General features: G+C 40.7%; 1 protein-coding gene across 9 annotated transcripts in view; it reads left to right on the top strand.

Moving 5' to 3' along the window:
* Positions 1–24,493, top strand: part of MAP7 (microtubule associated protein 7) — a 177,464-nt gene that overhangs the window by 115,474 nt on the left and 37,497 nt on the right. For 8 of the 9 annotated variants that reach the window (XM_053222204.1, XM_027056804.2, XM_027056805.2 and 5 more), the window contains exons 3-5: positions 5,525–5,602; positions 20,444–20,607; positions 21,069–21,186. In XM_053222204.1, the coding sequence (XP_053078179.1) occupies positions 5,525–5,602; positions 20,444–20,607; positions 21,069–21,186 (360 nt within the window). Of the gene's footprint in view, positions 1–5,524; positions 5,603–20,443; positions 20,608–21,068; positions 21,187–21,888; positions 21,976–24,493 lie in introns of all 9 variants that reach the window. The other variant, XM_027056795.2, reaches the window with a different exon arrangement.

The following is a 24,493-nucleotide window of genomic DNA, read 5'->3' on the forward strand; positions in this document are numbered from 1 at the left end:
GCTAAAGTCAAGTTAAATGAGGGAGACATTTCATTTCATATTATCTTTTTTTTTTTCTTTAGTATAGTTGACACACAGTGTTACATTAGTTTCAGGTGTATCACATAGTGATTGGAAAACTCTACTAGTCACGCTATACTCACAAGTGTCGCTACCATCTGTTACCATACAACACTGTTACAGTATCATTGATTATATTCCCTTTTATCCCTGCGACTTCTTCCGTCTGTAACTGGAAGCCTGTATCTCCCACTCCCCTTGCCCATTTTGCCCATCCCCCCCGCTCTGACCATTCAGATTAGACCTTTTGAGCATCATGTGTCTGCTTTCTTGTATATACAGATAAGCAGAGGTTCGTCAACGGGTCTCATTTTTAAAACCACCATGTTATTTTCTTTAGTATCTCCAAAGGATGATATAAGAGATTTCATGTTGGATGGTGAGGCTTGAGTAAAACCTTTAATTTATGGGATACAAGTCATGGGAATGTCTGTCTAGAGCAGTTTATTAATTTTCATTCTCCAGAACTTGAAAAAACAGTAAAGTATGTGCTAAATTTTGGGATATTTTGAGTATTGCTCTCACCTGATATGGGCATCCTGACCAAATGATTTCTCAGAGTCTCTTTTATTTCAGTAAATTTTAGTTAAATGTCTTTTCCTCCTTTACCTTCTGATACTTAAAATTCATTGGAAAAGTCTAGAACATCTCTTTGATGTTAATAACATTCAGATTGTTAATATTTTATCTTTAAAACATGTATGGAAGGTGCTTGTGGTTTATAAGTGTGAGCTCACAATGTCTCGTGTTCTCCAGAAAAGACCGGTATTCTCAGCTGTGAATACTTGGACCCAGACCAAAAGAGACCATTTGTAAAGTCATGGATCTGTCCATGTCTACAAAGTGGGAGCTGGCTCTTCAGGACTCCATCAGTTGCCTCCAAACGATCCAGAGTGTGACCTAATCAGAAGAGAACATTGTAGTCTCTTAATGCACTATACATACCTGAGAAAAGCAGAAACTCAAGTTCATTAAAAATTCCTCTTAATTCCTATCCCTTTATCACCCTCCACTACAAGTCTTTAAAAGAACCACTAAAAATTTCATTACTGTTTATAAATCATTTCCCTCATAGAGGAATGCAGGCCTTGGAATCTTTCAGGCCTTCCCTGGCTGCTACATCCTGCCATTGTAATGACTCTCCTGGTGCCATGATGTGCTCAAGGGCACGGACTGAGTGAGGGATGTGGCTTTAAGAACTAGCTCCAACACTTTGCTGTGCCGCCTTCCTTTTCACAGACGTTTCCCTCCACTTTCTCATTTGGAAAATAGGCCTAAGAACTCGTCGTTGAATGAACACATGCTCTGCTAACTCATGGAGCTAGTGTGAAGAATGAAACAATAATGTGTATGAAGGAGCTTTGTAAAACGCAAGCCCTGATGAAGTTATCTACCGTGTAAACAGTAGTTGTTCAGATGGAAGTCAAAGCTCTTGAGAAAGCCTTGTCAGAGCGAGTTGACTTTCTTGATCTGCGAGAGTCACTGAGTTCTAGTTTGTGGTCCAGGCTTCTACATGTCATCGAAGACAGGATATCCACAGCACTCCCTGTCACACGTAAGAGTGCCCCAGTGTGGGCAGACACCCCGCTCTTGAGTCCTCACAGGCAGGAGATTGGACGCAGAGCACTCCTTTCTGCGAGCGGACTCACACGGACACTCTGTTGCTCTTACCATTTTGCCTTCTGACCATGTTAGGTCAATCAGGAAGCAGTGAGAAAGTTCATGCTATTCATTTACTTTCTGTACCATGATTTCATTCCCGGGAAAAGTGATAGGAGGATGGAGATGAGAGGGAGACAAAGAATCACAGAAAATGCACTATTTACTTAGAATTATTCGATTAGATGTTGTCCTTTTTGGAAATCTATCTTTAAAGATATTTTTTATCAGTTTTTGGTTATTAAAACTATAACTGCTAGCATTTATATTTTTTTTAGGTCTGTTATCAAATACAAGATAGCTGTTTGTTTGCCCCTATTGGTGCGTGTTTGTGGAAGTTTAAAGGCTCTGAAGATTAGCCAAGGTTGTTTGCTCATTCGTTCGATACTTACTGAATGTTCTCCTTTCTGCCAGGTGTAGTTCTGGGATTGGGAATAAGCCGTGAACAAAACCAACAAGGCTCTGTTCCTCCCCACCCCCGTTCATAGCCATCTTTTATCTGCCATAAGCATTATTGGCATCCTAGCACCAAAGTGACTCTCTCTTGATGTAATCAAAAGGATGGAAACAGTTTAAACTGAATGCCTTTTTCCCTCTACAATTTCACATTTGCTAATCCCAGGTTCCTAAACCAACCAGAATCATCTAGCATATCACAATCACTATGCCTTACTTCTTTACTTCCTCAAATCTGATCCCCTACTGAATAGTGATTATCATTTCAGCCCTGATCTCAAAGATCAGTGGGAATCATTGCACTTGTAAGCATTGGCCTTATTTATAGGGATTGACTGGTATATTTGTGCAACTCCGTATACGACCTTGTTTCTTATAAATTGTGTGATCAGGCAGGATGCAGTTTGTTACATGTGAGGAGCATAATCTTCATATGAAATGAGAGTATAGAAACCACCTCTTGCAAAAAAAAAAAAAAAAAAGCACCTCTCACACTGCTGTTTTCCAAAAATGTATCTAAAAGGCAAGTATTACAGTTCATAATTGGGTTATATTGATAACCAGTTATTGATTGGGGGCTCTCAGAATTGGTTTGGGTAGAAGAGGGTATATGAGGGTAAGTGCATGTCCCATATGGTGTTATTAAAATCTTCTTTCAAAATTTTTTTAAAATTTTGCATGAAATTTGCACGTACTTGAAAGTAAGCTAGCAACATCACATCCTTCATATCAATAGATTGCCTGTGACAGAATTATAAATGCAATTCAAAGTAGTTAAATTCTTTTTTATAGACTTTCTGTAATGTGCTTACACGTCTTTTTTTAGTAAAGTTGATTTTTGAGTTTTACAGTTATATTTATGAACAGGTACACCTCATTGTTTAAGGAATATTACTAAAGTGGTGAGTTAATCATTAGAGATCTAACTTCACTTTGACTTGTGCTTAGACAGCTCTTTTTTTCAAAATGCCATTTGTCGTGCTGTCATTTCTTTTCACCAAAACAAATGACAGTAAAACACCCCTGTGTGTGGCCCTTAATAAAGTGCCTGAGCAGGAGCTCACATGCCCATTTTCAAACTTCAGAAGTAAACCTTTTGGGGCCAGGAGCAATATTTTCTTATATAAAAAATGTTTGAAATCTCATAAATAATAAGCAAATCTGATAAGTCATTGTAATAATAAGTAGGACCTACTGCGGGGTCCTTTTACCAGTTTTTAAAAACCATACTTTAAAACAACAAGGGTGTAAAATGTCATCACTTAGTCTTGCTCATGATTCTCACTGCCAGGTTTATGCAGGCTCCCAAGGGGTCTTTGTACAGTTTTTATTTCCCCTAAATGTGCAAATTCTGTGCCATTTAGGAGGCCTTTGGGATATAAAGCCTTTAAATTTGTTGATGAAGTGCTACCATGCTGTCTACAGTATTGCACCAGTAAGTTTCTATTTTTAACATGAGATGTTAAAAAAATACGTCATTTTAAGAGAAGAGAAAATAAACCTGATTTTAAGGTCATTATTCTCATCAGCATTGTTATTATAATTTTGCTTTTTTATATAGTACCAAAGTGAGCCTGTTAGTGTAGGTCTCTGCTGGGAAGCTCCCAGCAGCGTCTCACTCCAAGTACAATCCAGAGTCCCTGCCAGGACCAACGAGCCCTGTGCCTTGGCCCTTGCGTATCTGGCCCCAGTGCTCTCTGATCTCGCTCCGTTCCAGGCTCTTCGATCTCCCCATTTCTTACACACATTAGGTACTTGTGGCCACAGGGTCTTTGTGCCTGCTTTCCACCCCCTAGAACACCTGCACAGCTAGCTGTCCCTTCCATCAGGACTCTACACGTGAAAGTTACGATCTCTTGTCTAAAATGCTTAAACATACCCTTCCTGCCATATCACAGTTCCCTTTCTTGTTGTCTCCTTAACATTTATCTCAATGCAACATTCAATATATTTTTCCCTTGTTTTCATTCTGTATCTCTTTTCTTTTAATTTTTTAAAATCTTTATTTATTTTTGAGAGAAAGAAAGAGAGACAGTGCAAGCAGGGGATGAACAGAGAGAGAGGGAGACACAGAATCCGAAGTAGGCTCCAGGCTCCAAGCTGTCAGCACAGAGCCAGATGCAGGGCTCGAACCCACAGACCATGAGATCATGACCTGAGCCAAAGTCAGGCACGTAACTGACTGAGCCACCCAGGCACCCCTCATGCTCTATCTCTTTTTTATCCTTGTTATCAAGTTTCCCTGAGTAGAATGCAGTTCCCATGAGGGCAGAGATTTTTGTTTTTTGCTTTTTGTTTTCCTGACTGCTTTCTTTTCAGCACATAGAACAGTGCCTGGTGCATAGTTGATGTTCAGCGTGTGTTCAGTGAGTGAATTAATTTACTGAAGCTTGTGGGTGAGGCACCATACTAACACCATTTCAAGTATTTCATTGAATTCTTACAGTGATGTCAGATAGGTTCTATTTTTATTCCATTTTATAGGTAATAAATAAAAATCCATGAAACCCATGTCCTGCATAACTTGAGACGTAGAGAGGTAGGTATCTCAGCCAAATTTACATATTGAGTGAGACACAGAACAGGAAGTGAACTCTTGGGTGTGTGTCTTCAAAGCTGGGCTTCTTACATCCAACTGGTGAACATCTATCAGTATTCACTGAATACTATATTCAGTAGAAATTCACTTAGGATTCTGTTTGCTGTTGAGGAACAGCCTTCTTAAAGCATAAAAATGATAGAAGTTCACTAGCTTAGGAACAACAAAGCATCGTGTATATTGTTGGATAGAAACAGGCAAAAGGCTACAGTTATATCATGTTTTTACATAATGGGTTTTTTGTTTTTTGGCTGTGTGTCTTTTTTTTCTTTTTAAAACCTTTCCCCCATTTTTGTGGAGGTAGAACTGACATACGCCACCCCGTACATCGAAGGTGTGTGGCATAATGATGTGACTTAAACTATATTGTGAAATGATCACCCACCCCAGTCAGGTCAGTTAAGACCCATCATCTCCTATAGATATGGGGGTGGGGAAAAAAGGTGTTTTGTTTTTTTTTTTCTCCTTGTGATGAGAAGTCTTAGGATATGTAATCCTATTCTCTTATGTAATGTCTTTGAACAGAAGAAAAAGACATTACATAAGAGAGTATATCTTGGCGTAGATCAATGCTTGGAAGTTCTCAGAAAAACGATGTAATAATAAAGTGTATCACCGGAACTATAGCCATCTATGGTAATTGTTGTTAAGACGTCGTGATGTTTTATCCATCGAATTTACTGGACCAAAAGCTATTTAGGAGGATCAGAAAATCTGCTCTTCTGCTAACGTGTTTGCTCTCCTTTTCAGACCCTCCTCCCGTGCTGCGGGTTGACGACCGGCAGCGGCTGGCCCGGGAGCGGCGCGAGGAGCGGGAGAAGCAGCTAGGTATCCATCCCCCAGCCCCCCGCCCGGTCCTGCGGGGACACCGCTGTGCAGATGTGGCTTTTCACCTCCGGGCTCAGGGACGCTTCCCGTTGAGCCAGTGGCCATCACTGTAACAACCATGCGTGTCTTTACGAGTTGTACAGAGGGACGTGAAACACAACTTAGTATGTGATGGAAACATCGGGCTAAACTGTAAGCAGCAGTAAAGGCCAGGCCAGGATTGAGGTCGTTTTCACTTTGTTTCTCATAATCACGGTTTCATGTGGCACCTGAGAGAATGTAATTATAAGAGGCGTGAGGGCCCAGCTTACATTTTACAGCGTAAAAAAAAAGCAAACAAACCAAGGACAGTAAGCTTATGGTTCTTTTTTATGTGAGCAGTCACGAGCACACGCACTGCCAGGGCACTTCCTGCTTTCCGTGTGAAAAAACTGCTGCTGTTGAACCTATAGACAGAGGCTACCAGCACGCTGCCAGGAAAAAGGCAAAGCCTCCTGCTGAGCTGTCTGATTTTTCGCTTGTCACCTAAGGTCGTTGTGAAAGGTTAGCAGCTATGGTGCTGCCACGTAATCACCCGGAGAGCTGCGTCCTGACGACTGCCTTACCAGGAAGCCAAGATAAAGCACTATTGTCTCCCAGAACTTTGAGCAAGGATGCCAGTGCCCACTCCCCCTTTACTTTGATGCCCATTTATGCAAAACTGCTAAAACAGGATACTGTCTTTACATCCCTTGGAAAGATGAAATGCCTGTCAGTGCATCTCAGTGTTTCCAGAATGTCTCTAATTTAAAACTAGAACTGACTGAGGTTGCCACCATGTTTCCAGGAGGTGACCCATGACTTTTCTAGAGTTCCACCGCATTTTGTAAGAGTTCATGTTTCAGTTGGAGAAGAACCCGGCACCTGCCCCCCATCTTTTCCATCGTTCTTATTCACAAACCCAAATTTGGGAGATCCACTGCAAGCCTGATTTTCAAGTCTGTTGACGTTATTTAATTCTTTCTCTCCCTTGCCATAATGGTCACTCGAGGTCAGTTGTTTTCCTGCCAAGGTCTTTTCAACACAGATTTCAGCAAGGTGGTGGGAGGGAACGAGCTCTGCTGCTTTTCTGTGCCTCAACTTTCCACCCAGGCTTGAAGTGCCCTGTCCCTGATAGGCTTCCTGCAGGCTGGTGGGTTCCTGGAGGGCAGGGCTGTGTGTGGCCATCAGGCTCGTGCTTTCCCAGAAGCACTCTGCAGCCTGGGTATCTTCCTCCTGCGAGCGATGCCCACCGCTCCCTGATTCAGGTCGGCTTGACCAGTGGATCAGAACAGAGGAAATAGAGCCAGCGAAGCAGAAAGAGACTCCAGATAAGCAAAAAGAAGAAACTGCCCACTGCTCTGGGATGGCTGGTATTGCACTCTGTGTTTGGATCCATCCAAGGGTTAGCACTTGAACCTTCTCCCATCTCTGCCTGCTCCAGCTGGGTCAGGTCTCACCCTATCAAATCTCTCCTTAGACTTGCAATGTGGATTTCTTTCTGTGTGAGAAGTAGCTCCATAGTGTCAGGAGACTACTCTGTTAACGATTTAAATCCCATTGCGAAGTAGCTTTTACACATTAACTCCTATCTTTCTGTTTGAGTGTGTGTTTCAGAGCCAAGCACTATTAGTTTTTTTGTGGAAAGCATGAACATGCTGGCCAAACAAAAATGATTTCACTTCTTATTCTATGAAGTTGTAAGATGTATAGCTTTGGGCTGCACACTCTGCAAGTTGCCTAGCTTTGTATATTGAGTGACTCAATTTTTTTCTTTTTTTTTTTTTAACATTTATTTATTTTTGAGACAGAGAAAGACAGAGCATGAGCAGGGGAGGGTCAGAGAGAGAGTGAGACACAGAATCCGAAACAGGCTCCAGGCTCTGAGCTATCAGCCCAGAGCCTGATGCGGGGCTTGAACTCACGGCCCGCGAGATCACGACCTGAGCCGAAGTCGGCCGCCCAACCGACTGAGCCACCCAGGCGCCCCTCAATTTTTTTCTTAAGATGTAGACCCAATTTTAATTCATATCCACAGGACAGAACACAACTCATTAATTTATAAATTCAAAAACCTTATTTGCCAGTTACGGTGTTCAAAAGACAAGGAGAGATTAAGACCCAACATTCCAGGGCTAGTTGTAGTGTAGGGGGACGGGGGATAAACCCACAACAATTATAATAGGAGGTGGCATTGAAAGGGTGTCACGTGCCACTGGAGATTCCCACTAGAGGATGTAGAGGCGCTATCCCGGAAGATAGAAGAGGTAGAGACTGTAGAACAATGATACAGGGATAGGCGGGCAAAGGTATTTGCTAAGAGTCTGACCCATCATGCTCCTTAGATTATATGATATGGGTGAAAGTCATTTTCAGATGATTGTATTATCCTGTTACTACAACTTGACTTTTTTGGTGAGGTAGCACATAACATACATAGTTTTTCTTTTTATCCCTTCCGTGTTCAATAATATCATGGCTTCCTTAATTCTGATCTTTTTGTTATTGAAAATCATAATTTTAATGAAGTGTATTAGTCCTATATTTAATGAAATATATCAGTCCTTTTATTTTTTATTGGCATTAATTGCATTTTCTTTCTAGATTGTAAACAGTGACTTTTTGCCTAATTTTTTCCATTTAAGCCATCATAGCAGCAACTAAATCTCGAGAGACTCTCTTCAGCCTTCATAAATCTACCCGTAAACATACATGTGCGCACACATACATACGTTTGTAAGAGTCCTCTAAAACCTAGCATCGAACTTAAATTATGCCTTACAATATATAAGGATTTTTTAAAAATCTTAAGTGCTAAAAATCAAAGGGCACACCTGAGCAACCACCTTTAAACTGTGCTTTGCAAAAACTATAATGACAGTAGAATGTTAAAAAAGAAGGGGTGAGGGGCTGTCACTTAATAACAGATCTCTGGAATGTGGTAGCACCAACTGTTACCAAGCTTTCAAGCTTTTCAAGTTAAAAAAAAAAAAGAAAAGAAAAGAAAAGAAATGGAATACATTCCATAAGTTCCAACAAAGCAAAGTTTAAAATGATTGGTCATTGAGCCTGATTAGTCACTGTTAGATGTGGGTTGAAATTGACATTGAAATCGTTAAAGACTTTTGTTTTAATCCATGTTTTTAAAAAAGCAAGGTAGAGAGGGAGAATAAAGGTCTTTTTGTTTTGGGTGGCATGTCATATTTGTACTATTTTGCAAACAGGGAGGACCTATTAATAACTTTCTGTGGGTTAAATCTCTGAGTCATGCTTTAATGCTTTTATGGTAGGATTATGTCATGTGGCTTGTTCTTTCTACATTATCCTTCAATTTATAACATAAAGCCAGGTGTCATTCTTCATGTTTGGGACTGTTCTGTCCATTTGGTTGAGCACATGTACTCTGAAAGCTTTATTTTTCTGTCTTAAAAGCTCTATACATGAAAGATCTCCTCAACCACTCTGTTTCCTCTGATTCTGTTCAGGCCATTCCTTCAAACTCCCCTCTCTTGACTTCTGCATCTTTTTCACCATCTCTCCTCTAAGCTGTAATTTTGTTTTTTCCCAAGGGGAAAAGAAATTCATTTGTTCTCATTGATTTCGACTCTCCTTTTTTGATGATAAGAGTTCTTCACGTTCAGCAGCTCATAAGGCTGTGGATGCTTCCCCCCCACCCCTTACCTGAACCTCAGCTTCTGTATAACTAGCTTGTTCGTCAACTTTCATTCCCAAACTGACTCCTCTAGGTGATTCTTGTGTCCTGATGAATTGCACCAATATCTTTCTGGCCCTAAGAAATCATTTCTTTCAGCTCTTTTTGGTACCTGTGCTATTGCTGGAGGCACTGGCATCTTTCTGAGTACCAGTCTTAGCTGTTGGATGTTTTGCATAATAACAGATTTTTCTCTTCCTTGGTGGCCCAGTGCTGGGCACTGCTAGTCTCCACCTCAGGCCACTTGTAGTTATCAGTGGTTAGCCAGACTCAGCCTAGTCTTCAAGCTGGAGCGTCAGCCATCTCAAGCCTAGTATGTAGGTGGAAGTTGCCACGTTCTCTCTGTCCCTCAATCCAGTTAGTCATGAGACTAGCTGACGCTGTCTTCAAAATGAATCTCAGATCCATGCCTTTAAATTTGCTGCCTGTGCTATTATCTAGTCCAGGCCTTCATAAACTTGTGTCTTAATCACCAAAATCATCTCATAGATGTTATTTCTCCAGCTGTGTCACAGTTAGCACCACCCCCTCTTTTTGAAGACTTCCTGGACTTCATTGGCTTTTCCTGTTTTGGAAATTCGATCATTTTCTCATTCTGTATTATCTTTTGCATAACATCATATTTTTGCTAGCATTCTAATGCTGTTGTTTTTTAATGTTTATTATTTTTGAGAGGGAGAGAGAGAGCATGAGCAGGGAAGAGGCAGACAGAGAAGGAGAAACAGAATCCCAAGCAGGGTCCACGCTGTGAGCACAGAGCCCCAAACAGGGCTTGAACTCACAGACCAGGAGATGATGACCTGAGTCAAAGTCAAGAGTCAGGTGCTTAACTGACTAAGCCACCCAGGTGCCCCGTTCTTTTTTGTTTTTTTATTTTTTTTTAATATTTATTTATTTTGAGAGAGAGGGAGACAGATTGTAAGTGGGGGAGGAGCAGAGACGGAGGGAGGCAGAGAATCTGACGCAGGCTCCACGCTCTGAGCTGTCCACACAGAGCTTGATGCAGGGCTAGAACTCACGAACTGCAAGATCATGACCTGAGCCAAAGTCAGATGCTTAACAGACTGAGCCACCCAGGCACTCCTGGGTGCCCCATTCTAATGCTGTTTTATGCTCTAATGAACTTTTCCTAGTTGGATTTTATATAACTTCCTGGTTGCATATATTTTAAACTTTTAAAGGCTGTGACCATAGTTTTCTAATTCTTTGTATCCCAATACATGGCACAGTACTAATTTTAAAAGACATATCGTAAATATTTGCTGATGTTCCTTACTCTGTGGTCTTTCATGAAATACTAATAATAAATAACAGTGGGCCAAACAACATTCTACTCTGCATTATCACATTAGTAGCAAATGGGCACCGTGGTTGTACTTTTTGTGTGGACCTGCCATAATTGCTAATGGAAGCTATTTTATAGAATATTTATTTTATTTTTACCTCATGGTAAGTTAGCTTAAGAGAAGAACTGAGAGAATCTAGAAAGATGGAATAGATAGATTTTCCTTCTGCCATAGCAGCTATTTAAGCATGTCTTTGATATGTCTTTGGTATTACTGTCAACATCCAAGCATGCATATATTTTACTTACTTGTTTATGGTCTGTCTGCCCCCACTGGGATATAAGCTCCACGAGAGAAAGAATTTGTGTCATTTTGTCATTTTTTTAAGTTTGTTTGTTTATTTTTGAGGTGGGGGGAGGGGCAGAGAGAGAATCCCAACTCACGAACCGTGAGATCATGACCTGAGCGTCAAGAGTCTGACACTTCACTGACTGAGCCACTCAGGCGCCCCATTTTGTCATTTCTGTAGCCCAGTACATATTAACAGTGCCTGGAAGCATTGGACTGTTGATGCTCAACCATTGTTGTTGAATGTTCAACGAATAGTAAGCATATGCATGTTAACGTAAATAGAGGTGAATGCAGCAAGTGTACTGTGAATTAGTTAAGGCATCACCCACTTACCAGGTAATACCTACCCTTCTAATAGTTCAGTGAGACAAGTCTTAGATTCTTATTCTTAACCATTTTCTCAGAGGAACAAGGATACAGAGGTCATCTATACAATACTTGTGCCTTAAAACTATTTGGTTTTCAAATTTGCTATAAAACTGATAGCGTTACAATATGTTGACAGATTCAAGAGAGCACTTACAGAGATGTCTAGCAAGCGAATAGTCTTCTGCACTTGGGGAAATATAGCGTTCCCCTTTCTGAAGATGATACAGGTTAAGTTTGAAATCAGCATGAATAGTGTCACATTCCCAACTAGGGCTTTCTGGCGTTCTATGACATCATGAAAGATTATCAGAGAATTGTATGATTGATTCAGGTAGCTCGTGAAGAAAAATGTGAGCTTAGAAAACCTATCATTCAATTTATTCATAGTGGTTTTGTAGCTAAGTTCAAAGCTGTACAAGAGATCTATCATACTATAATATTGTTAGAAATCACGAAGATAATATAGAAAAGATTTGGGGGGGGGGGGCCCTGAGTGGCTCAGTAAGCATCCAACTCTTGATGTTGGCTCAGGTCATGATCTCATGGTTTGTGAGACCCAGCTCCACATCAGGCTCTGTGCTGACAGCGTCGAGCCTTGGGGTTCTCTCTCTGCCTCTTTCTCTGTCTCTCTCTGTCTTCTCTCTCTCTCAAAATAAATACATAAATATTTAAAAAATAATAATAGAAAATAAAAGAAGCTTTTGACCTTCAAACAAACATCAGTTGACTTATATTTGAGGTTTTTTCTGTAGGTAATTTTATTCGACTTCTTTGCCCTTCCAGTCATAGCTTTGTATTTTGCCTTTTTTTTTTTATTTTAACCTCCCTGATCTCAGTGTGTTGTGAACGCAGGGACAGCACTGTTAGTAAGAGCATGGTCAAAAGATGAACAATCATTTCAGCCTGACTTGAATGTTCATCTCAAAAACGTTGATGGGGGATTAGGATTAATTAGTAAACAACCAATAATGCTGTACCCAGTAGAGTCAGATGCAAAGCTGCCCCTGATCTCACACTTCACTTTATTCCATTAGCACAGTCGGTGGTTTTGACAAGACTATCCACAAAAAGACATGTATGAATTTTGGGACAGCAGTCTTCCTAATCCAAATTGCTACTGGGCAGAACTTTGACAGATCTGTGGCTAATCTTGGCATCTAGTCTCTGAAGTGGTCACTTAATGAATGTAGTGTACAAAAGCCCGTAAGGCTGTCTGGCAGGCTATGAACAGCTAAGGGATCTGGATACACGTTAGTGGGAGGGATATGGATGTGAGCACATACCACAGCAGCTATATCATGAGTCAAGCTCAGGACTGGCAAGAATAAATGCTTGTTGCAGGATGGATTTGGTAACGCAGAGGCTGAAGCTCTAACATAAAACAAATGAATCATTGTGACTAAGCAGCCATTATTTGTTTCTCCAGAACTGACTTTGCCTTTGAGGCTGAAGATTAAAAGATCTTAAAATCTGAAAAGTGAGGGGCCTTGTAAATAGATGATGATAAAGGCTAAGAGTGATATGAGAAGATCAGGCTCTTCACATCGGATGACCAACTTGTCCCCAATACAGAGCAGGAGTCTAGTCCCTGGGAGGTGTTGCACATCACGCCCTTCCACATAATGGTTCATTGTTTGCTTGTAGAGTCAGACAGTCCAGAGATCGAATTCCAGTTCCACCTCTGACTTATTGTGAGACATCAGGCATGTGACGTCACTTCTCTGTGTCTCAGAGTTCTTATAATAAGGTTAATAGCAGTGTCTACCTCACTGAGTGGCTGTGAAGATAATGCCTGTGAATCACTTGGTGTCAGCACAAAGTGAGCTGAAGACATCTCACTGAGGTGAAAAAATGAGGATGGCAGACCATGTGATTCCACAGATACTGATTTAGATGCCTGGGATTGGAGAAGCCTCATGTTTCCCGGCTGGGGGAGACAGAGAGAGAGGGTTGTTTGTGTCTCCTGGTCCAGCAGGGTAGGGCTCAGTAGACCTGCCAGGTGAGGAGGATGGCAACATTTTTTAAGGAGTAAAGAGGATTTGGGGTAAGGTGGTAACTAACTAAAAGATTCCAAGGACATCAGTTGATCTGTGTGCTTTAGCACAACCCCCACTTACTTTAGCAGAGGCTGAACACGCCTTGAAGCCTGGCCCTGAAGATAGAAAGTCATGGATAGTATTGCATTCTTCTATCAAAAGTCCTTCAGCCCATGTATAAGGAGGGCTCTTGGGTCTTCCACAGGTATAAACTGCTCCCCCAGCCCCTCAGTCCCATTTAGTTTTCTACGGTGTGCAGGGAGGAAGGTCCCTCAGGGGCGGGAGACCTAATTGTAATTACACACAGCTCCTCAAAGAGAAAAACAAAAATTGAGTCCTGGGAGTTAATTGGAAAAGATCTTGGAGATCATTTTGTACATACCCTCTAATTTAGAAGTCAGGTAGGTTGGCTAATTTTCCCAAAGTCACGCAAAATTAGTAGCAGAATCAAAGCCTGAACTCAGATATTAGCACTTGTCATCTTCTGATTCTTTATGATATTCCTGGCTATGCTGGTACCCGGTGTTAGCAGGCACCGAGTCATATCCTTCCATAGCTTAATATGAAACCAACACAGCAGTTCTGTAGGTTTCAGAGATGATGTGATAACATGGCTCTACTCTCTGAATGTCACATTTTTCTTTTTGTCGTATGGTAGTGACACCTGTACTTACTCACACAGATGTAAGCCCATTCAGGACCAGGCTGCAGGGTGCCTAGGTGGCTCAGTCGGTTGAGCGTCCGACTTCGGCTCAAGTCATGATCTCAGGGCTCATGAGTTCGAGCCCCGCATCAGGCTCTGTGCTGACAGCTCGGAGCCTGGAGCCTGCTTTGGATTCTGTCTCCCTCTCTCCCTGCCTCTCCCCTGCTTGTACTCTGTCTCTCCCTTTCTCTCAAAAGTAAATAAACATTAAAAAAAAAAAAAAAAGGACCAGGCTGGGCACTAGATTGTTGAGTGACTGGAGCAGGGAGTCCATCCAGCCCACGAGTGTGCTGTCTGAGTAGTTGGTCCTACCTGTGTTCTTCCCATCAGCTGCATTCCCTCTGGGGCAGCAGGGCAGGAATCGGTCTGCTTGTCATAAAGATTCACTCACGATAATTATCTGTATGTATTGAGCTCCTGCTGTGTGTTGGCCCTGGGCTGAGCACTCCGCATGTCACCCTGAGCCCACCGAGACCCTGTCAGGAAAATGGCACCATGGCAGCTTGAGGAAATGAGACCACAGAAGTCACCACTTGCTCAGTGGCAGATGAATGGTAAATGGCAGGCCTGGGGGTGGACTCCCAGTCCTGTGAGCCCTGAGCCTGTGCTTTATCCGCTACAGGACTTTGCCTATCATTTTTGAACTCCTTTTAGTACAAGAGTCACTGTGTGTTTCTAAATGGAGTCCAAAATGATGGTGGGTTTCTCCTTTATGTGTCGCTGTCATACTGTTAATAGTGTCCCCTTTGCATGGCACTGCTATATTGTTAGTGTCATTAAAGTATGATCCCGGTAGCAGCAGCTCAGGGGTGGAACTGATTTATTAATGGCCAGTGTTTCAGGGGCTTCAGTGGGTTTTCATTTTATGTTCTGATACCCAGAATCCAGGGAAAAATTAGAACTTTACGAGAATAAAGGTTAATAATACTATGATTCCTTTTTTGTACATGCTGTTCTTTTACAGAGCTGCCTCTATGAAATGAGTGATTGTTAATGACTTAAATGTGAAGAAATTGTTGTACTCATCTGCTCGGGCTGCCATGACGAAATACCATAGACTGGGGGGCTTAAACAGCAGATATTTATTTTCTTACCATTTGGGACACTGGAAAGTCCAAGATTAAGGTTCTGGCAGGGTTCACTTTCTGGTGAGACCCCTCTTCTGGCTTGCAGATGTCTGCTTTCTTCTCATGCGGTCTTTCCTCTGAGCATGAAGAGAGAGGGAGAGTGAGCTCTCTGGTGTTTCTTTTTATAAGAATCACTAAGCCTATTGGGTCAGGGCCTCACCCTTATGACCTCATTTATTTATTTATTGTTTAAAAAAAATCTATTTGTTATTTATTTTGAGGGAGAGAGCATGTACACGGGGGACAGGGGCAGAGGGAAAGGGAGAGAAAGAATCCCAAGCAGACTCTGAGATGTCAACGCGGAGCCTGACACGGAGCTCAATCTCACCAACCATGAGATCGTGACCTGAGCCGCAATCAAGAGTCAGAAGCTTAACCGACTGAGCCACCCAGGTGCTCCCCTTATGACCTCATTTAAACAGGATTACCTTCTATAGGCCCTGTCTCCAAATATAGTCACATTGAGCATTAAGGCTTCAACATGTGAATTTAGGGATGGGGGTGGGGGTGGGGCGGAGGAGGGCAAGTTCAGTCCATAGCAGTTGTTGATTGTTTTCTTGTGTTCAAATCTCTCATTTCTGAAGGAGAAAATACAAGACTTTGACATTACTTATCATTTACACAGTGTTTTAAATAAGTAAATTAAATTAACTTTCGTAGAATAAATTAACTTTTACTTCTCATTAAAAAATTGAAATATTTTATGTGCTGTCCTTCAGTTTAAAAGATACATGATCGGGGCACCTGGGTGGCTCAGTCAGTTGAGCGTCCGACTTCAGCTCAGGTCACCATCTCGCGGTCCGTGAGTTCGAGCCCCGCGTCGGGCTCTGGGCTGATGGCTCGGAGCCTGGAGCCTGCTTCTGATTCTGTGTCTCCCTCTCTCTCTGCCCCTCCCCCATTCATGCTCTGTCTCTGTCTCAAAAATAAAAATAAATGTAAAAAAAAAAATTAAAAAAAAAATAAAAGATACATGATCTGTACTTGGTAATATTGCTAACGCTCACCAACAGAGTCTACAATAATACAAAAGTGTTGTTTGCTCTTTCACCATCGTTTGCCCCGTTCTCTTTGTAACTGTTTAAAGACAAGGTAATAGGATCTCCGCTTCCTGCTAGAAAATAGAAGTAGAACTCAATTAGAGCTCAATGGATAAGGAAATATTATTCCTTAAAAAGATTATTTGAGGTAGAATTAATTATTTTTTGTAACCTCTAGCCCTCTAGTGATTTATAGCACAACCTTAAGCACTAGCTTTGATTTTCTGAATTGAAATCATAATGATGATGATGATGATGATGACAAATTTGGCAATAATAGCTAATATGGGTTGAATGTTTAATAATAACATACCCTAAAACTATGTTAAGTGTAGTTCTTCTTTTACTCCTTACAGGAAACCCATGGGGAAGGTCCTATATTCAGCCACAGTTTACTCTGACAAAAGTGAGGCATTGGGAGATTAAGTAACTTGCCCAAGACCACACAGTTATGGGTGAATGAATCAGGAAGTAGTGCCCAGTGAATCAGGAAGTAATTATTAAGACTTTTAGATATGTTCAAGTTGTGAAAAGCACTATGGTGAATGAGGGGAAGGGGGGGAAAGCAAAGAAAACCTTTGCTACCGAGAAATCAGAATAGAAGAAATGCCGAAGTTTGTGGTAGATGTCCTAAGAGCAGCATTGACAACCTCCCACCCCCCAGAAGAGCTGAAGCTCCTGCAGAAGACCTTGAGGGCGGTGTTCCTCCAAATGCCATCAGTAGACCACTTGGGACCACCTAGAATCTCTTGGGAGGCAGTTTTCTGGGCCCCATCCTAGAATTAATAAATATGAATATGAGGGTTGGAGCCCAGGAATTTGCATTTTAACTACTATCCCCCCAACACACACATACACACGTACCCCCTTCCAGAGGTGATCCTGAAATACATCGTAAGACCCCTGCCTTAAAGGATGGATCTGTTGGAATTAACAATGATGGCAGCTTTCTCAACAGGGAAAGAGATGGAAGCAAAGAGATGCAAGAAGCATGGGTTATTTGGGAGGTGCAATAAGGAAACAGGACTAATTAGAAGTAAGAGGCTCTTCTGGAAAGCAATGCAGAATAAGGTCACATAAGGATATTAAGGCCAAGGTTAGGTAGGACTTTAGAAATCAGTGGAGTTTCAGTTAAGTGAGAAAATAACCACAAATACTCATGAGCGAGAAAATAGCCTGATGAAAAACATGACTTAAGGAAAATTACCTGTGAATTGATAAATTCTTATTTTACAAATATATCTTACTGGTTTTAAAAAATATTTTCTTAATATTTCATAAGCATTATTTCTTATTTTGTCTTTTGGCTTCTGGGACATCTTATAGGAAAAGACAAGATGACATTCATAAATATCCTCAAAGAATCTGAAGTTTTCCTCAACATGGAGTATAAAAGTCAAAGAGTATGTAGTTTGAAAGCCAAGAGTTAAGAAATAGATGGGTCTTACTGCCTGTATCCAGGCTTCAGGGTATAAAGCTATTTCTTTTTTCTGCCTGAGACCCTTACCCATTGCCTGTGGGAGTATAAATTGGTGTGACTTCCACAGAGGACAGTGTGAGAGTATCTATCAAAATTTTAAGTGTAGGGGCACCTGGGTGGCTCAGTCGGTTGAGCATCTAACTTCAGCTCAGGTCATGATCTCACAGCTCGTGAGTTCGAGCCCCGCGTTGGACTCTGTGCTGACAGCTCGGAGCCTGGAGCCTGCTTCAGATTCTGTGCCTCCCTCTCTCTCTGCCCCAACCCACTCGCATTCTATCTCTTTCTCTTTCAAAAATAAATAAACATTAAAAAAAATTTTTTTTTAATTTAAGTGTATATTCCCTTGGATTCAGCAATTCTACTTCTATGTAGATATGCTCACATCTCTACAGAGGTTATGATAACACAACGTCACTCAAGGTCTGAATTGGTAAAATACTGGAAACAACTAAGAAAATCTATCAATAAGTATTCGGTTATATCAAATAAGGTATGTTGGGGCACCTGGGTGGCTCAGCCGGTTAAGCATCCAACTCTTGGCTTTGGCTCAGGTCATGATCTCACAGTTTCATGAGTGTGAGCCCTGGGTCGGTCTCTGTGCTTGCAGCACTGACCCTGCTTGGGATCCTCTCTCCCCCTCTTTCTACCCTTCCCCACTCACATGGTCTCTGTCTCTCTCAAGATAAATACTCCTTAAAAAATATATAAAAAAATAAAATGTGGTATGTAGACAGTGAAATATTATACCGCCATTTAAAAGGTTGTTAGTTTCATGTTTCACGTGTTGGTGTGCAGAGATCTTTAAGATCTATTTTCAGCGAAAAGAGCAAGATGCAGAGCAGAAGTGCCATACTACAGTAATACCTGGATTTTTACTTTCTTTTACATTTGCAGAAAAGGTAGAAGTGGAACATAAGAGGGTTTAAGGTTAGAGGAAGACCTTCATTTTGCCTTTTAATATTTTGAACTGTTTAAGCTTTGACAAAAATCTGTCACTGGAAATCCACCTTTTTAAAATGAACTAAAATGTGTGGTATCATTGAAAGTCGGCTAGTAAGGTATTCAGGAAATCCAAAAGATGTGTGCATGAGGGTATGTGATCACAGTAAATTCACCTTTAAAAAATGTTAGAATTATGTTCCCCATCTGTTACTTTCAATGTGTATTCTCATGGTGTTTATATTTATTCACTCATTTAGCAAATATTTATTGAGCACATACTATGTGCTTTTACTCCAAGTTTCAACATGGGCCTGAGACTTTCTTTAGAACCATCGGCTTTTAAAATTGGAAGGACTCTTGAAGATCAATTTCCGCGTCTTTTAGGCAAGAGAAAACTGAAATTCAAATGAACGTGTCTTGAGATCTCCCCACCCATTAGTGGCAGTGCTGCTGGGAGAACCCAGTTCTCTCTGAGTGATGTCACAGGACAAACTCATCTTGCATCATCCTTGTTCTTTCACACACGTAAAGTCCATTCAGATTTCCTTCAGTGGATTTGTCTCCTCAAGTGAACAGCTTTAGAAAAGGTATAATGGTAGCAGAAATACAGAATTGTTAACCTTAAATATGTAGAGGAAACTGAAATGTTCTGCATTTTTTTTCTATTAAAAAAATAACATTTTGGGGTGCCTGGGTGGCTCCGTCGGTTAAGCGTCCGACTTCGGCTCAGGTCATGATCTCACAGTCCGTGGGTTTGAGCCCCATGTCGGGCTCTGTGCTGACAGCTCAGAGCCTAGAGCCTGTTTCAGATTCTGTGTCTCCCTCTTTCTCTGACCCTCCCCTGTTCATGCTCTCTCTCTGTCTCAAAAATAAATAAACGTTAAAAAAAATTTTTTTTAATAACATTTTAACTTATATGCCATTCAGTATCCTCAGGGTTTATGCTCTAAATTTTGTTTGGACTCTTTTACCTACTATGTTAATAGATCATATTAAAGATAGGTTTATCACAGCTCAAGGAAGCATCATACTAAAAAATAAAAAAAAAAAAGTTTGTTGGCTATGTGTTCCCCTAAAATGAGGAAGGAAGGAACATGGATATGTAAAGGAGAAAAGAAGCATTCCATCACTGAACAATATTTTTTGAATTGTTTATTTTCATTCAGGCTGTGATAGTAAGTCTTATCTACCCAGAGCGTGAGCATCTCAGACACCAGATCTGCTTACTTAGTCCCTCACGTCACTTAGGTGACTCAGTGTGATAAATCCATGAGGCATTTAATGTATCTTTTATCAACCATCAATTCTGGGGATTTTGTCCCAAATTCTTTTAATGTTTTCAGAGAACCAGTGCTTTGTTGAAACAAATGTAGTCACAGGCTTTTGATCTGGAGGATGATCCCATTTTTTTAAAGAGAGAGAGAGAGAGAGAGAGAGAGAGAGAGGGATGGATGGTGCCATTGGTTTTGTCAATAGTCAGAATTGAGACCAGAGCATGTGATGTATGCATTACTCTGTTGTAATAATATACCAAACTACAGGACTGTAGGGGATTCCCAAAAAGTAGAATTCAGTGCATCTTCTTGGACCTCATTGTCAGCATACTAAATTATGCTATAAATTAACAGTGGTACTTTTTCCTGAAAATGTGAGGAAAGCAAAGGCCAGGCTTGGTAAAGACAAAACCAAAGAACTCCTACCTGTTCCTGTGGGCTGTTTATACAGTCCTGCCTGTTTAAGTTTTAAACCAGCCTCTATTTCCCTTGTTTTTCTCCTAAAGCTGCGAGAGAAATCATCTGGTTAGAAAGGGAAGAGCGAGCCCGGCAGCACTATGAAAAGCACCTGGAAGAGCGGAAGAAGAAGCTGGAAGAGCAGAGGCTGAAGGAGGAGCGGAGGAGGGCTGCTGTGGAGGAAAAGCGGAGGCAGAGACTGGAGGAAGACAAAGTAAGACGCCGCCCCGGGAAGTACACAGGAGATTTGTCTGTTTCAGAAATGCAACACATTTACTATGAAGCCTTCCATTAAGGTGCTGGGATGCATAGCAGAATTAAGGAATCAGTTTCATAGATAGTCACAGCTTCTAGGGAGGTTGGGGTATGGAAGGCAGGTCCCAAATGGCGTGATTGTTGCAGTTACTTCCCTAGAAACTTTAAAAGCCCAGGTGTCTGGTCTTCGAGCTATAACTTATTTATGTTCAGTTTGCCCATATGAAAGTATTGAGACGCTTTATCACCTGGGACCTGATGATTTCAGTAACCATCCCAAGTTGATACTCCTCCCACCCTAAGGAAGTAGGAGTACTAAGGTAAAGATTTCAGTGGTGCCTTCCTCCATTCTGCCTTAAGTTGAAGAAGCCTCAAGCAACCAGGTTGAATCTAATCTTCCACTCCTCTGCTTCATTTGAGGAACGCCATGAAGCTGTTGTACGGCGTACAATGGAAAGGAGCCAGAAGCCAAGACAGAAGCATAACCGCTGGTCATGGGGAGGCTCTCTCCACGGGAGCCCCAGCAGCCACAGTGCAGGTAAACAAACAGTGATCGCCTTCAAAATCACTCCTTTCTTCCTGGACAGTAAAAGGACAGTTGCTTCTTTTTCTCTAAGTCTGTGTTTCCAAAACAAAAATCCTGCTGAAATAATTCAACTATAATGAAATGATGATCCTAGCTGTTTGAGGATAAGAGGGTGATGGAGGTAAGATAAGATTCTCTCTCTCCCATAACACAGGCTGCTTTTCTCTTTGGTTACATAGTTCCTTGAAGAGATAGAAATCTATGCAATGTTTCTAAGTAAACGTGCAGTTTCCACTCTGCATTATTTTAAGTAATCCTTTACATTAAGCTGTCAGGTTTATGGAATAAATTCGCCAGTTTTGTCTTCCTCTCTGGAAGAATCCTAGCAGTATTGACTGATCAAAATCGATACTATGAACTTGTGTATTCAGACCTTAGAGTGTGTGCAGTTTTAATGCTCCGCGGGAGAAAGTGCAGGTTCTGAAACCAGAACCAGTGAATGCCTCAGCTATTATTCCCTTGTTCTTGAATAGACATAAAATCATACTGAAATTTGGACGTAGTGAAAGGCTTTATTTTTGTACTGTAAATTCAATGAACCTTGAATTTTATATAGTGCGTCAGTTTTTTTCCATCTGTGTGAGTCTAATAACTTTTTTTTTTTTTTTTTTTTTTTTTACTTTGAAAAATCATTGTCTTACATTCTGTCCCCAGGTGGTTTTGTTGCATCATCATTCACCTTTCTCGATTTAGCAGGCCTGGACCACCACTTCACAACTCTTGGTGGTACTAGAAAATCTGGTACAGACATCCCCGTGGTTGCCGGTTGCCTGACCTGTAGCTAGCACCTCTGACCCAGGGCCAGTTCATCGCTAGCTGAGCCGTCACCACCTTAGTCATAATGCATGCCTAATACCCCATTGCATAGACCTAGATCTGGGCATGGCACAGTGTTTCTTAAGTGTGATGATGGTAGAACTCAGGTGACTTGAAGGTGTTGAAATAATGTCATTACATGTGATGTGTTTACTTTCTCTTTAAGTGACCGTTTTGGATAAAATCTTTAAAAAGTGTTTTTTAGTTAATGGATTACCTGGAATCGAAGTACATCCAGTTGGTGTGCCCCCCACCCCACACCCCTGTCAGTACTGCTGTTTCCACTATTAGCTTTAACCTAAATAACAATGGATTTTTGCTTACTCTCTTCTTTTATTGCTAACATTCAGTGTATCTTCTAGAACCTCTTTGTTTTAAAAATTCTGAAAGCAAATTATCACGGCTTTCCTGTGGCATTAAACCATACTTAAAAGCACTTTTTTTTCCTTGGCTCTTAATGACCCAGTGGTACAGGGTGGGCATGTGTCAAATCTGTAATCATAAGGATCATTCATGTGTGATATTTTATCCTAAGGGCAGTTTTACGTAAACGTTCCATACAGAAAAGCTGTCATAGTATATATTTTTATGACCTTATTTTTCCTTTACTTGGCTTCATGTTTTACTTGTGTCCAGCAGAAGTACACTCTGTTACAGATCTTCAAATATTTTTAGGGGGAAATACAGTCACTTGCCTTTAATCCTTGCTTCCACAGTCAGAGTTTAATATATGACCTTCATTTCTGCCACCCAGAGCAAGAGAAACTAATGTTGTATTTGTTAGCTCTTGCATAAAATCCATTTTTATAAGGGCTGTGAATCAGAGAAAATTGCTGCTGTGCTAAACAGAAGTTTGAAAATAACTGGAATTTGCCAAAACTCTCAAAGGTCAGAATGATCTGCTGTGATGTTAAGAGCAGTGACCTGCTCTTACTCATATACAACAATGCCTCACTCAGGATGGGCACTCAGTCAGTGTTTGCTGATCAAAAACCAGATCCTAGAAATTAATTTTAATCCATATTAAATCAGTGTGTTGCCTTACTGCTCACACATCGACTGGTTTGTAAATTTTTTTTAACTGATTCTTTTTTTTTTTAAGTATTTATTTATGTATTTATGTATGTATGTATGTATTTATTTATTTATTTATTTATTTATTTATTTATTTTAAGAGAGACAGAGACAGCACAAGTGGAGAGGGGCAGAGAGAGAAAGAAGAGAGGGCATCCCAAGCAGGCTCCATGCCATCAGCACAGAGCCCAGCGTGGGGCTCAAACTCACAAACCATGAGATCCTGACCTGAGCCGAAATCGAGTCAGATGATTAACCGACTAAGCCACCCAGGCACCCCAAAACTGACTCTTAATAAATCCTTTCGTGAATTTGTATTTTGTTCAGGGAGAAAAAGAAACGATTAGAAATTTTTATTGTATTAAGTAATATAATTCTCATTAGATTAAGTAATACAATCAACACATGTGACACCTCCATAATTTTAATACAAATTATTAAATTTTATAATTTAATAATAATATGGACACCTCCATATTATTGTATTACAATCAATACAATCAATACATGTGACACCTCCATAATTTTAACCATGCAGGCCAGGCCTCCAATTAGGCACACTGTCCCTCAACTAAAGCTTAACACATAAAACAATATCAGAAAATGAATTGCTTGATCCACCTAGAAATGACTTTGATCGTTCCTTATACCCCTGGATCTTACATTTTATCATTTAGATGTTCCTTTTGATATTTTATCCTAAATCTTCAGGACTGCCCTAAGAGCCTATCAGTTAAGTGTAAATTTACGTCACAGAAACAATGTTTGGGTTTGTTTGTTTTATAATGAAGTTGCTTCAACCATACCAATGTGTCCCGGTAGAGATAGGAATGTCTGATGTTGGGGGAAGCCTTGTTTATCCGTACATTATAAACAATGGCCAAAATGATTATTCTGTGGAGAGAAGTTTACTGTAAAGTTCTGACTACCAGTGTTAGACCCGTGAGAACTGGGTGTTAAAGGCATCTACCTAAAGAATATTTTTGTTTGTTTTTAGTTTTAGAAGAAGCTAACAATAGAAAAATAAAACAAAATATGGCAACACCTTTTTTACCTTTGGCTATCACAGGTCAGAACACCTACTTGCCCTCATAAATAAATACAATGACATTTTAGACTTTTGTTCTGTGCACTTTTATTCAGGGAATGTGATTTATTCTAATGAGCATGGTTATAATTTGGTTCCGCAGACAACAAACAACAGACAACAAACTGTTGTCCAACAGACAACAGCCTATTTTATATGGCTATTATTCTCTTCTGACTTGACCTTTAAGAATTACTCTAAAATTACTGACCTGAAGGATGAACAGTATCACTAATAAAGTTAAAGAGAAAGAATGCTAATTTTCTTTATATATTGCTGTCA

The sequence above is a fragment of the Acinonyx jubatus genome, chromosome B2 (genome assembly GCF_027475565.1).
Source record: "Acinonyx jubatus isolate Ajub_Pintada_27869175 chromosome B2, VMU_Ajub_asm_v1.0, whole genome shotgun sequence".
Classification (NCBI taxonomy): Eukaryota; Metazoa; Chordata; class Mammalia; order Carnivora; family Felidae; genus Acinonyx; species Acinonyx jubatus.